The 15,265-nt window shown below is 40.3% G+C and overlaps 1 protein-coding gene across 2 annotated transcripts in view; it reads right to left on the minus strand.

The window, feature by feature from the left end:
* LOC134344447 (rho GTPase-activating protein 21-like) overlaps window positions 1–15,265 on the minus strand; it is a 231,253-nt gene that overhangs the window by 70,277 nt on the left and 145,711 nt on the right. For both annotated transcript variants that reach the window (XM_063044256.1, XM_063044257.1), the window contains exons 6-8: window positions 9,027–9,105; window positions 6,888–6,942; window positions 760–2,854 (exon numbers count right to left, since the gene is read on the minus strand). In XM_063044256.1, coding sequence (XP_062900326.1) covers window positions 760–2,854; window positions 6,888–6,942; window positions 9,027–9,105 — 2,229 coding nt within the window. The remainder of the gene's footprint in view (window positions 1–759; window positions 2,855–6,887; window positions 6,943–9,026; window positions 9,106–15,265) is intronic.

Below are 15,265 nucleotides of genomic sequence, written 5' to 3' on the forward strand. Positions count from 1 at the left end.
TGTCCCCGATGACTCTTACCAATTTTTATAGATGCACCATTGACAGTAACCTATCTACACGCATCACTGTTTGGTGTTGCAACTTCCCTGTCCAAGACTGCAAAAAAATTGCGGAGTTGTAAATGAAGCCCAATGCAACCCAATTCATCACAAACCAACTTCCCTAAGTCATGTAAAATGTCTATTGCATAAAAACATAAATTTGCTGGAAATATTGGTCTCTTCCGCATTTTGTTTAGAACAGCATTTGTACTTCAGGGTAAGAACCTCTCCAATCTCTTCCCAAAAACTCTATAACTACTTAATGGGAACAGAGTGGAGGGGGGAGGGGGGAACGTCGACTCAGATCATGAGAGGCCTGCGTCAGCATTTTCATGCCTTACAGGGTGCAGATTGGAAGTCTGTGTGGGGCGCCACTCCTCGCATAGACACTAGAGCAATGTGTGGTTAAGTGCCTTGCAAATGGACACAAACACGCTGCCACAACTGAGGCTTGAACTAGCGACGTTCAGATCACTAGACCAACGCCTTAACCACTTGGCCTCGTGCCCAACACAATTAATGGGAACAATTAACTACAAAAGGGAAAGAATAATGTAACACAACCAATATTGGGGATATAGTACAATGAGCTTTCCCAAAGCATTTGCACCTACCCCCCTACCCCCATCCAACCCTTAAATTCATCTATAACATACTGTGATATAGCAGAATAAGCTTCACACACTTTTATTCATTAAAAAGAAAATTTGGCCTTACCAATGAAAGGGATTGATGCTAATGAATCATCCTGTGGGCTTGAACTTGATGCCTTTCTCTGATCACCTATTCGCTTAATATTTACTTCACGGCGTGCATCATTAGGTAGCCAGCAGGTAGGATCAGTTACTGTATCTGGTGAATTTACAGCCAAAATGTATGACTGGTGTCTTAGTGGTTGTGGTGTTAATCGACTTGTAGCATGCTTTCCCCTCAAAACCACAGCTTCTTTATTGTCTGAGACTTCCTGTTCTTTATGCCCTGAGGCATTTTCATTTTGTTCATGAGAATTCTCCATATCCAATTTTGATTTCTCCTCTTGTTTATTTTCAAGTTTAATTTTTTCTGGTTCCTTGCCCTTTTGTCTAACTGATGCATTTGCAACAGTAGAGGTAGCAAAGGCCTTTACCATCCTACTAGGCTGTACTGATGTTGGTGTAGGACATGATGCTGATCTTACTCCAACAACCACTTCTGCTGGATACTCAGGCACACTTTCAGCTCTTGCTCTGTGATCTAAGAGCTGTTCACATACATTGGCGTGATTTACCATTCTTTGGTCTTTTAACGCATCAATGCTAATACTTTGGGTAGGAGAGAGAACTGGTGGTGTTGCATAGGAAACAGAAGTGGTTAACAAAGAACTTGGCAGAGTAGTTTGAAATGACATTGGTACATAAGACATGTCTTGAGAAGGAGCTTGAGGTTGCTGGCCTGTAAAAGAAGGTTGGTGGTCTTTTGAATGCTGAGCAGGTTTTATGTCTGTGGCTACCCTACACCTTGAAGGGGCAGGACTAGAAAGTGTAGCATTTCGTGTTTTGGATCGCATCTTTATACTGTCAATGTTGGAAAAACTTGGTGAAAAATTATTGTTCTGCGACTGTGTTGTACTACTAAGAGACATCCGAGATCCTGGCTGCCCAACATGTCTGACAGGTTGCCGCAATCCTTCTCGAAAAACATGTCTATTACCCAGTTCATTAACTCCAGTGGTTCGGTCATAAATTCGTTTTACTCCACCATCAGCAGGATCATGTGACCTTGTTCCAACATCTGCTGCGAGAACATCTAATGTCTCTGCCTGTTTTCCAATATAATCACATGATCGTGTCCTATGGTTCTGAGGCCCAATTACTGGTGATGTCAATGCATCCTGTGAAGCACTTCGTGGCCAATCTTTCATTAAAACAGACTCCCCTAATCTTTCTTGAGACACGCTACGATATCTCATTGACGTGGCTTGGTAAGATCGGTCATGCGAAGTGCTTCGACGTCGTGCTGGAGCTGTAACATGAGTTGGAGCTGTTTGTTGATAGTCTGTTGAATTTTGAACAGCTGCTCTTAAACTATCCAATCTTTCCTGTATTGTCCTACTACCATACATGTGCAAACGTCTATTTTCTGTATACTCTTTATATGTTTTATAATTGCGCCAGTCTATATTCTGGTGTGAAGCTACAGTTGCTGGAGATGCATGTTGATTTGTGGCTGCTGAAGAATCTGTAGTTTGAGGCATAGTCCTGCTGGAAGCAGCATCCTTACATGAACTATAGATTGTCTGCTTACCAATGTTAGTGGTAGTGGTAGTTACTGTGGAATCTTTTGCCCTACCACTTGTAACCTGCTGAACTGTAGTACTGGTCAACAGAGCTGAAGAAGCAGCATTCCTCACTCTTGGTTTCCCAGTTGTATGGTCAGTCAATTCATACCGAACTTCTTCTGTTCTATGAGCTGGACTTGAATGGTTCATTCTACCAGACGCAAATTCATCAACTCTCTCCGAAGGCACAATAACAGTCTTTACTGTTTCATTGCAAACACAAACAGCAGTATTAGTTTTTGCAATATCAACTGGTGAAGGTGGTACTTGCACTTCAGTCCGATACCCTCTATCAGATGTAGCAGTAGCGTGTACTGGTCTACTAATTTGTTGCTTCCCTCGAGAAGGTTCTGGTGGTGAAACTTCCATAGGCTGAGGCGCAGATGAAGTGGTGTTAGTCAATCGAGGGTAACAGACAGGTGGTGGCTCAGGGATGTTCTGGGCATTGCCTGTGTATGGATCATTGCCTTTTAAGTAGGCATCTTGGGAGTAAGCCTTAAAAGAAAAAGATATACTAAAGTTCAAAATGAGAAAACACAAATAACAATTTCCCAATAAAAAGATAAATGGCAATTTACCATAATAGCCAAAAAAAAGTTAATAGATATCTAATGGTTTTGTTTTCACTGTCGTGTAAATTCAAGAGCATGAATCCAAGAAATAGACCAGTTTTCCATTACGAATTTCGCACAAAATGTTCCTTTGCTGAAAGAATCAAACTTGAAAGGAACAATCACTCCTACTAACAGGAACCTGGAGTATTTGGCTTTCTACCGCCAACAATCTGTCTACTCCCATGGAAAGTGGGCATGCATTTTTAGCATTCAGTTGTGGGCCAACAGAAGCAATTTCTCCTCAGGCCTCACTTTGCTTAGCCCTAATGACTAGTATCCCTACAACCAGACATTCATATCACCCCTCTTCCCCATAATTACCACTCCCACTCAACAGTAAAAATTGGTTAACACAGTTTTCTTCCCCCCCCCCCCAACTCATTTTTATATTTTTATAGGAATGCAACAGCTGCCTAACCCTTGGGGAGTGGGAGAGAGGTTATATGTATTACTTAATCTACATCTACCTTGCACAAGGCTTATTTTATAATTCTAACATATTTAAGTTTAAGAGTTTACTGAGGAGCGCTGAATTTGCACCTGTAATCCAATTCATGAAAATACATTTGCTCATGGTCTAATTTATCAAAATAGTAAATAGAAGTGAGATTTTAAATATTACGTTCAATTTAGAATTGCAGAAACAAACAAATGCTGCGTTAACTGAGAGTTGAAACATTAACGTTCTCATGAAAATGTAAAAATCCACAGCAAGTTGGATTTAATGAAAAAATAGTTCTACGTACTTTTACAATGCAAGCTCTTTAAATACTCTCAAGCACACCCACCTCATGTTTCAAAGTTTGGTCCCTCTGAAAAACTGTGAAACTTAGTTCTAATTTCTTTTCTGATGCACAGGGAATCTCAGTAATCATGTTATAATCAAACTTATGGCAGAGATATGACAACTCGATTTGTTTCTTTGTTCAAATATTCAGCACGACCACTTCTGAACCATATGTATCCAAACTGAGTTAATATATAAAATGATTCTGCCCTGTTTTGATAGCAAAATGAGCTCGAGTTCTTAATTCACTTAAGGTGTAGGTTCAAATTACAAAATATCCTGTTCAAATCCAAACATGCTCAGGCGCAAACACTAATGCTGTCCCACCCATCATGTATGAACAATAAAGGTCGTCTATGTAGTCATGACTACAGATCCAAGGGTATAGAATTTTAAAACTGGGAGAGGCTGTAAACTAGAACTGTGTTCATACTCAAATCATGCTGTTGATTAAACATTCAACAGCAAGAAAAAACTAAACAATACTCTGTGATTATCTTGAAAGAATGAGGATATTTTAATCTCCAAAAGCTTTAAATGTGACCCCAGCCTGACTATTCCCAGCTTTAACTTGGAGTCAAGTGAGTGAAACTACTTTCAGACTGCAATTTACTCACTAACATCACTTCAAGAAAATATAATTGGTGATTTTTTTTTTCCCTTCAGACACGTGGAGGCCAGATTCCTACACTCCAGGATTTTAAACAGAAAAGCCGGATTTATCAGGTGCCAGTTTTGCACTGCCTGTGACAGACACCTGGCATGACAATCTGGATGGCTGTTGATCGGAAACCTACTCAGGTTTCTAACTAAACCACCCTCCCACCTCCCACACTTTTCCAACCCCAGCCTCTGGACCTCAGCTATGGCCAGAAACCACCCTGCTCACCTGACTCTCAGTGTTTCTGGTTGGGACTCCGACCCCAGCTCTGACCACATACCAAATTATTTATATTTCACTACTCTTGCTAGTGCAAGACATCAAATGTAATCTATCGCATGGCAGACAAGATTCACTGGATACCAACAGGACAGGGCTCTGGTGGAATGTGCTATATTTAGCAACACTCCCTGTAATACACTGTGAGAAGTCAGCGGATAATGAAGTCTTAGTGAACCAGTCTACTCAATCCCCTCTTACATTAACCAAGTTATCTCTGGAAAAGTCTCACGAATCATCAGTTTGCTCTTTTTATGGCAATCACATCCTTTCTCAGGTAAAGCTGTGCCAATACCCCAGGGGCACTCTCACTAAAAGCCCTACATATGCACAATAAGACTCCTTTACTCTTTGTGCAAGCTTAGGAAAATTTAAAATAGATTCCTTTAGCAATCTTACCAGCACTGCAAGGACCTCTGCAAATCGAAAGGCAAAGGTGGCACAACAAGGTTAAAAGGAGCAACAGTTAAAATAAAGTAAATGTGATAAAAATAGAAATGGTTGATACATACTGAGGCAAAATTATTTTGCCACACTGAAGCTGGACACAACAAACTGTATATAATCTGACTTCTCTGAACCATATCAGTAAAGGAGTGAATTATTAGGTTGTATAGTAAGACCAAAGTCAGCTTATTATCATAAATGTTTAGTCCAGAAAGCATACTCTACACACGGCCAATGTACATGATAACATTTTTTTTTACTGGGCCTCCACAGAGTTTTCACCATAGAGTTAATAACTTCCTTTTTATCTACATTACTGTTGCTTTCAGCTCTTGGAATCACTGTTCTTTAATGATAAAATGAAATGCTTAATTAGACAAGTATTCTAACATTCCAAACAGCTACTTTGTTATTATAATCACTGAATTAGAAAGATAACATAACCAAATTATCCTTGCCAGTGATTCCTTTCTTAAAACTATTTTCTGCAATTGCTGATCTTATTTTACTATGGAATACAAATTATACATATCTGTTATGTGAAAGGAAAGCTTTTAGCTTTGAAAACAAATTAGTTAATTTATCCTAATTATTTAATTTGTGCATCACTTTCCTATTGATTAAAAAGGAATTAATAACGAACAACATAAGCATTTAACAGCACTATCTTTAACACAAGAGATGCAAAAGTTTCATTTAAAATCAAAAGAAATAACAAGAACAAGAATGATTTTTCCTTTGTTTTTCTAGAACTAGATAGTTTATTGTAAACCAAAGTAGTAGCTCCACCACGAGCAGACCCCTCCCCACCATTCAAGACGTCTTCAAGAGGCAGTGCCTCAAGAAGTTGGCATCCTTCATTAAGGACCCTCACCATCTGAACTTTAGGAGATGGTAAAGCAGTTTCGAGACCCATTCTCAATGACTTATGAAAAGCTTCTTCCCCTGCATCATCAGATTTCTGAATGGTCCATCAAAAATACCTCTGGATTTCTAGCAACTGCAGAATCCCTTACTACTACACTATTCCCTTTTTGCACTATGTATTTAATATGTAATGTATAGATGTTTATGTTTTTGCTTGTACTGCTGTTGCAAAACAACAAATTTCACATCATAGGTAAATGATAATAAATCTGTTTCTGATATTTTTTCAAATAATATTCTAATTTGTCAGTTGTGGATGTATTTTATCAGTCCCACAATTTTTTGTATTCTTGAGTCCTGGTAACGCAAGCTTCTCAATATGTGCAATAGTCGAATAAAGTGAATGAATGTTTGACAATTCAACATCTTGTTGCCAATTCTGTCCATTTTATGGAAGGTCCTGCAGCTGAAAACAGGCTTCAGAGAATATTGAGTGAACAAACCAACTGTTACATTATTAATCAATCTTGCCATGAAGAGCAGAGAAACATTTAACACTAGCCCAAAGTCTCACTTGCATCAGAATATTCTGGAGTAACAGATCAGATATAAAATGGAAGTACAGAAAATTGATTTCAATGTATACCACCGCAGATATGACTCAGACAAAGCTTTGTCACAACCGGAATGTAAAGTTGAACCCTGGATCGTCAAAGAATAGTAAAGGCATTATTTGCTACACTTGAGCATCAGTATGGCCAATTATGATTAAGAATCTGAATAACATGCTTAGTCTAATAGCTATAAAACCAAGTAATTGTACCTTGATCAGAATTTACCCTGCAAGCAGCTAGTGAACACCAAGAAACTTACCAACTGCAAAATATCTTCATCTTTTGGCATAACACAAAGCTCCAGGACAGAATCACTGTAACACAGGATATACAGTTTTATTCATTATCTATTTAGCATTAATAACAGCAGTGTTATACCATAAAACAACTGAAATTAGACCATAAGACCATTAGACATAGGAGCAGAATTAGGCCATCCAGTCTGTTCTGCCATTCAATCATGACTGATTCTTTTTTTCTACCTCAACTCCTTAACCCCAGTTTCCAACCTTCTCCTTGTAACCTTTGATGCCATGTCCAATCAAAAACCTATCAACCTGTGCCTTAAATACACCCAACAACCTAGCCTCCACAGCTGCATGTGGCAACAAATTCCACAAATTCACAACCCTTTGGCTAAAGAAATTTCTCCGCATCTCTGTTTTGAAAGGGCACCCCTCTATCCTGAGGCTGTGCCCTCTTGTCCTAGACCCTCCTACCATGGGAAACAACCTTTCCACATCTACTCTGTGTAGGCCTTTCAGTCTTCAAAAAGTTTCAATGAGATCCCTCCTCATCCTTCTGAATTCCAGCAAGTACAGACCCAGAGACATCAAACATTCCTCATATGATAACCTTTTCATTTCTGGAATCATCCTTGTGAACCTTCTCTGGATGCTCTCCAATGCCAGCACATCTTTTCTAAGATGAGGGGCCCAAAACTGTTTACAATACTCAAGGTGAGGCTTCACCAGTGCCTTATATAGCCTCAGCATCACATCGTTGCTCTTCTATTCTAGACTTCTTGAAATGAATGCTGACACGGTATTTGCCTTCCTCACCACCGACTCAACCTGCAAGTTAACCTTCAGGGTGTTCTGCACAAGGACTCCCAAGTGCCTCTGCATCTCAGATTCCTGGATTTTCTCCCCGTTTAGAAAATAGTCCGCACATTTATTTCTACTACCCGTGCATGACCATGCATTTTCCAACATTGTATTTCATTTGTCACTATCTTGCCCATTCTCCTAATCAGTCTAAGTCCTTCTGCATCCTACCCATTTCCTCAACACTACCTGCCCCTCCATCAACATATTATCTGCAAACTTGGCAACAAAGCCATCTACTCCATCATCACAATGCCATCTATTCCCTCATGCACAGGCAGCAGAAACAGTTTCATTTGACATCAAGTTTGGCACAGATATCATAGGCTGAAGGGCATAAGCTGTACTGTATTGAAAAGAAAGATGCTCCTTGAGCATGTACCACCTTGGGACCCAGCAGGTTATGTATCAAGATCAGGTGTTTATACTATGCAAGGATCAGGAAGGTAGTTTGGTTTTCAACTTGTGACTCACATATCACATGAGAGCACAATCAAGTGGAGGGGACAGCAAAAGTAGTGAATGGTCTGCGCCCACAGGATACTACAAACTTCCATCAGCTAAGAGAATGCTTTGCTACTGACAACAAAATACATTATCAGAGAGACTGGAGATATATTATTATGAAGATGCATTAGGCATTTGTCCTTGAAAAGTATGTCCATTTGCATGTGCAATCAAACAATGCAAAAAGATTTTCATCAAAGGCTTGCTATAATGGTAATTTAAACGTGTTATATCTTATTCAAATCTTGACCAAGTATAGTTATAAGTCAAGGTGTTCACTTCTCACTAGTATATTCCCCTGCTCTGTGTTGCTTTAATTTAAATGGCAGATTCTATTTCTGCTTTGATATAGGTGAAGTAAGAAATGGGACATGAATCAATTGAGGACATAACATTTACATGTCAAAATTAAACACCTGAAAGCAGCGGCCTCTTCAAATTGCGATGGAATGCCAGTAACATTACTTTATGCCACTGAACTCTAAAATAGATGGATATATCAGAAAATCAATTTTTGAATACAGCAACTGCAATTCTGAAAATTTGCTCCCCTTTAACCCAAATATTGCCTTTATTATTCAGATAGGCATTTATAATCCTCAATTTAACTATGCCCAAAAATGACCAAGAAACGAGTTTTACTTATCCTGTGGGCGAGATACAAAACTAGTTAAACATTAAAACAAACAATATTTTGTGTCTCTAATTAAACATCAAGCCAGGATTGCTAATCCATAATAGACAAATCAATAGTTGTTTACAAACAAAAAAAGTTTAATTCATACCTTTCCTGAATCAAGGCTATAACTTGAGAATATGTTTTCCCTATAATGCTTTCCCCATTTACTTTGATAATCCGGTCACCTGAGTTATAGAAAGTAAAGATTAAAGATCAATGCAAGATTACGGGAAACAACAGGAACTATATCAAATCACGATCCTTTTTCATCCCTGCAACAATTTAAATCAAATGAAAACTTTAGAATATTGGTAGATAATTTTGAAATATCCCTTATTTTCTGACAAAGTAATGTTTATTTCCAAATATGATAAGTAATTTTTATCTTCCTTTATGGGCAAGAGGAATAATCCACCAAATTATAGTCTGACGAGTGTCACATGAATGAATTGACAAGATTGACTCGAATGGAAAAGCACAGACTTACTGGAGATGATTTGCATGGCTTTGTGGGCTTTGTCTAAGGGAGGTGACAACTTAAAAACTTGACTACTTTTTGAAGAGGTACCAAGGATGGGTAGTGTAGTGGATTAGGTAGTAGATATTGTATACATGGATTTTAGTTCTCGGGGTGGGCTGATCCAGAAGTTTGAGGCATTTTGGAGTCATGTGCACTATTGAGAGTGTCTTGACAAGTAGCATCTGGAATGGGTGCAGTCCAGCGTCAGACCAGATGTCTCTACAAAGTGCATCCAGCTGCAGCTTCTAACAATCTGCATTAAGGACTTGAAACTGGAACAGGATGAATTTTGGTTCATTTGGGAGGCTGACGGGATGATAAATAGGACATATAGAGAGATAGTTACATCTGAGGTACAGGACACAGGAAACAGGGAGACTATCAGGAAATGGAAAGGAGTTAAGGAGCCATAGCAGAGTACCCATTGCCAACCCCTCAACAACAGGTATATCACTTTGGATACTATCAGGAGGATGGTTGAGTCTCTGGCACTGAGTCTGCCTCTGTGACTCAGAAGGGAAGGCAGGAGAAGAGGCACTCTGTGATGAAAGGGATTCATTAGTTAGGGGAACGGACAGGAGGTTCTGCCAGCGATAATGAGATTTCCAGATGGTATGTTGTCAGGTATGGTACATGCCAGGATCCAAGATATCTTGGATCAAGTCCTCAGCATTCTTAAGTGGGAGGGTGAACAGCCAGAAGTTGTGATCCATGTAGGTACCATTAATGTGGATAGGACGAGTGACGAGGTTCTGCATAGGATGTTCAAGGAGTTAGGCGCCAAGTTAAAAGGGCAGAATCTCCAGAGAACAGGAATTCTGCAGATGCTGGAAATCCAAGCAACACACATCAAAGTTGCTGGTGAACGCAGCAGGCCAGGCAGCATCTCTAGGAAGAGGTGCAGTCGACGTTTCAGGCCGAGACCCTACGTCAGGAATCTCCAGAGATGTGACCTCAGGATTGCTACCCACGTCACATGCTAGTGAGGCCAGAACTTGGGTGATTATATGTGGCTAAGGAGTTCATGTAGGAGAGAGGGGATAAAATCTTTGGATCACACTCACTTGCCTCCTGTCTGTCAATCATTCCCCTATCTATGCCAGTACCTTTCCTTTAAAGTGTGCATGCGCTGGTCGTGCATGCAGCCTGTTACAGCTGTTCCGATCGGATTCTTACTTTTTTCTTCTTACTTTTTAACTTACGTTATTTTTTTGTATTTTTTTTTCCACGGTAACACGTCGAAGCTGCACCCTCTCTAACATGCTGGTAGAGAGAGTTTTATTTGGGTTTTTAGCGCTGGAAATAGTTACATCCCGACATGCGGGACAGAAGCATGGTCGCATTGTTCATTCCAGGGACCAGCTGCTTGTGCTAATGCCAGCCGGTTTAGCGAGCAGAGTGGCGGACACCCCTGCTGAAATCTGGAGGAAAACACACAGAGGATGCAGACGGGGATCACAAAGTCGAGGAAAGAGGACCGGGTCGAGACAACAGAGACTTATGGAGAAGAGGAGTTCGGTGGGTAATAAAATGGACGAGTTCACGGCGCTAGCCAGGCGTCAGAGAACATTTTGGGAGTGCAGTGTTATGTGTTTCACTGGAACGGGGCTGCACGAGGACATACAGGATCAAAATTTCTCCATGGACGGCTTCCAGACCGTTTGGGCTGACCGGAAGTGCACTGAGCGGTAAGTGTAAAGGAGTTGGGTGCTTACTGTTCTGGTTAACAACAGATGGTGCAATCTGGGTCATATTACGATTGAGGAACGTGTTTGTAGACTGGATATTAAACTTTTTACTGTTGGACTTCGGCCGCATTCCACCGAGATTCAACACTGGGCGGCATGAGAGGTCGTTCCTGCCTGTGGCGGGTCAGACACCCTGAGCCAATAGACTGGTCCTGGACTTTTTTCCATTTGGCATAGTTTGCATTTTGTTGTTTGATTGTTCGTGGTTTTTGTATTGCTATATTTATGCTCTATTCTTGGTTGGTGCGGCTGTAATGAAACCCAATTTCCCTCCGGATCAATAAAGTATATCTATCTATCTATCTATCCTGTAACGCCATAGGATTTTATCTTGTTAAACATGAAAAAGCAGCTGGCCAGATTCGATTATAAAAGAACACTGGCAGAGATGGCAGAGCAGCACTGGCTGGAAATTCTGAAAGCAATGCAGAAGGCAAAGGATATATCCATCCCAAAGTGGACCAAGTATTCTAAAGGAAAGATGGTACAATAGAAGCTCACAACAGAAGCCACAGCCAACATAAAAGCCAGAGAGAGGGTATATAATAGAGCAAGAATTAATGGCAGGATTGGGAAACTTTTAAAAACCAACAGAAGGAAACTAAAAAGTCATTAAGGTAAAGGTGGAAAATGGAAGTAAGCTAGTCAATTATATTAAAGACATTTACAAAAAATTCTTCACATGCATAAAGCGTAAAAAAGAGGTGAGAGTGGATATCGGACTGCTGGAAAACGATGCTGGGGAGTTAGTAATGGGAGACAAGGAAATGATGGACGAACTGAATAAGTATTTTGTATCAGTCTTCACGGTGGAAGGCATTAGCAGCATGGTGGAAGTTCCAGGAGTCAGGGATCATGAAGTGTGTAACTAGAGAGAAGGTTCTTTGGAAACTGAAAGATCTGAAGTTAGATAAGTCACCTGGACCAGATGCTGTACATTCCGGAGTTCTGAAACAGATGGCTGAAGAGATCATGGAGGCATTAGTAATGACTTTTCAAGAATCATTAGATTCTGGAATGGTTCCAGAAGACTGGAGCATTGCAAATGTCACTCCACTCCTCAAGAAGGGAGAGAAGCAGAAGAAATGAACAAGTCGTTGGGGAGATCTGACCTCAGTGGCTGGGAAGATGTTGGAATTGATTATTAAGGATGATGTCACAGGGCACTTGGAGGCACATGATAAAATTAGTCTTAGTCAGCATGGTTTCCTCAAGGGAAAAGATTGCTTGACAAATCTGTTGGAATTCTTTGAAGAAATGACAACCAGGATAGACAAATGAGAATCGGTTGATGTGGTGCTCTTGGATTTTCAGAAGGTCTTTGACAAGGTGCCACACGAAGCTGCTACACAAGTTACGGACCCATGGTATTACAGTAAAAATTCTAGCATAGATAAAGCAGTGGCTGATTGGCAAGAGGCAAAGAGTGGGAATGAAGGGAGCCTTTTTTGGCTGTCTGCCAGTGACTAGTGATGTTCCACAGGAGTCTGCGTTGGGACTAATTGTTTTTATGTTATTGTCAATGATTTGGATGATGGAATTGATGGCTTTGTCGCAAAGTTTGCTGGGGATAGGAAGACAGGTGGAAGGGCAGGTAGTTTTAAGGAAGAAGAGAGGCTACAGAAGGACTTAGGTTAGGAGAATGAGCAAAGAAATCGCAGATGAACGACAATGTCGGGAAGTGTACGGTCATGCACTTTGGTAGAAGAAATGAAAGGGTTGATTATTCTCTAAATGGAGAGAAAATACAAAAAAAACTGGGGTGCAAGGGGACTTAGGAGTCCTTGTGCAGGATTCCCTTATGGTTAATTTGCAGGTTGAGTCTATGGTGAGGAAGACAAATGCAATGTTAGCATTCATTTGAAGAGAACAAGAAATATAAAAGGATGTAATGTTGAGATTTTATAAAGCACTGGTGAGCAATTTTGGGCCTTTTATCTTAGAAAGGATAGGCTGAAACTGGACAGCATTTGAAGGAGTTTCACTAAAATGATTCCAGGATTGAATGGCTTGTCATATGAAGAGCGTTCGATGGTCCTGGGCCTATGGAATTCAGAAGAACAAGGAGTGACCTCACTGAAATCTATCGAATGGTGAAAGGCCTTGATAGAGTAGATTTGGAGATGATGTTTCCTATAGTGAGAGAGTCTAAGACCAGAGGACACCGCCTCAGAATAGAGGGGTGTCCTTTTAGAAGGGAGGAAGGGAGGAATTTCTTTAGCTAGAGAGTGTTGAATCTGTGGAATTCTTTGCCACAGGCAGTTATGGAGGCCAAGACTTTATGTATATTTAAGGCAGAGGTGGGTAGATTCTTGGTTGGTTAGGGCATGAAGGTATATGTGGAGAAAGCAGGAGATTGGGACTGAGTTGAAAACTGAATTAGCCATGATGAAATGGCAGAACAGATTTGAGGGGCCAAATGGGCTAATCCTGGTCCTATATTTAATGATCTTATGGTCAAAGGATGGTGAGAAAAGCTGAGAGAATTGTAAGGATTTCTCTACCATACATCGAGGATATTTATCAAGAGTGTTGCATATACAGGGCCCTTAGTATCGTTAAAGATACCACCCATCCATCCAGCATCTTCTAACTTTCTACCATCAGGCAGGAGACTACGATGAATAAAAACAAGAACAGTCAGTATGAGAAACAGTTTCTTTCCCCAGGCTATTTGGCTTCTGAACTCCCTACTGCAACATATTCGAAGTGTTACTGGTTAATCTGTTCCAGTACAATTTAATATTAATACACTTAAGTTTGTTATTGTCAGTCATCTGTAGATTTTATCCTTACCTTCATAAATTATTGTGTGTAATGTGTATTACTGTGTGTTTTACATCCCGGTTTGGAGAAATTTTGTCCTGTTTCTATATACATTATATGGTTACATATATGTGTGTGTATTTAATTAAATGACAATAAACTTGACTTGACTTGGTCAACTGGTTTCACAATTGACTTACCCACAGGAGACAGAGGGTAAAAGTGGAGGTGTGTTATTCTAAATGGAAGTAGTGTTGCACAGTGGTGATGTGCAATGATTTCTTTTGTTGTGATGTGCATAATTTAGACAAAAATGCAAGTGGGTTGATTAGCAAGTCTGCAGAGGACAGGAAAATTATTGGAGTTAGTGTTAGTGAGGAAGGTTGTCAAAGGATACAGCAGGATATAGATCAGTTGGGAATATGGGCAGAAAAATGGTGCTGTAAGGGGTTTCTTCTTTTAGGTTACTGCTAAGGCTAATAAAAATGGCTTCTTTGTTATGTTAACTGCTGAGAAATTGCTTCTCTCTCGCAGCTTGTTTGGGTTATAATTATTGATAAGAAAATTGTATTAATTTGCTAACCAATTGGGATAGATGTTATTCTTTCTTGTGTGTCTGTAAGCTATTGTTTGCGCGGGCTTTGAGAGAGAAGGCGCGATGGAGACAGAGAGAGGAGATGCGATGCTGTAAGCTGGGCAGCGGGACAGACCCCGAGTGGGAGTTCGAGGTCCAGGGTATTCGGTGAGGAGAGGAGACGAAGACAGACTCATGTGGAGCGTCTGGTCGACCACCATGGTTGGTCCAGGGGGTCGGAGGGGATCGAATGGTGGAAAGAAGACTCCGTTAATTGAGCTCCAACAGTTGTGCACGAAGCGGTTGAACGTTGATAAGATTGGCGCCTTTTACTTTCCTTTTATATTTTATCTCTATTAATTACATAGTTCCAGTAAGATCTATAAAGTGTAATTATTTAATTGCATATGGTGTACTGTCTGTTATCTGGCAGGGTGGGGTACATCACAAACTTGATTACCCAGTTTGGCGGGCCGAAGGCTGCTCCCCCTGGATGAAAGCAAGCTAAGCGAGTCTGGGGCTTACCAGGGGGCTACAGCGAATTGCATTTATTTGCACAAGATTCAAGATTTAAGATTTTTAATGTCATTTCCAGTACACATGTGTAATAGAGAATAAAGTAATTGTTACTCTCGCGCTGATGCAGCAGAAAAGTAATACAAAAGATAAGCAACACAATAAATATAAACACATAAGATAGCTTATATACATAGACTGATTGTATGTCCATAAAGTGA

This window comes from Mobula hypostoma, chromosome 3 (assembly GCF_963921235.1).
Source record: "Mobula hypostoma chromosome 3, sMobHyp1.1, whole genome shotgun sequence".
Classification (NCBI taxonomy): domain Eukaryota; kingdom Metazoa; phylum Chordata; class Chondrichthyes; order Myliobatiformes; family Myliobatidae; genus Mobula; species Mobula hypostoma.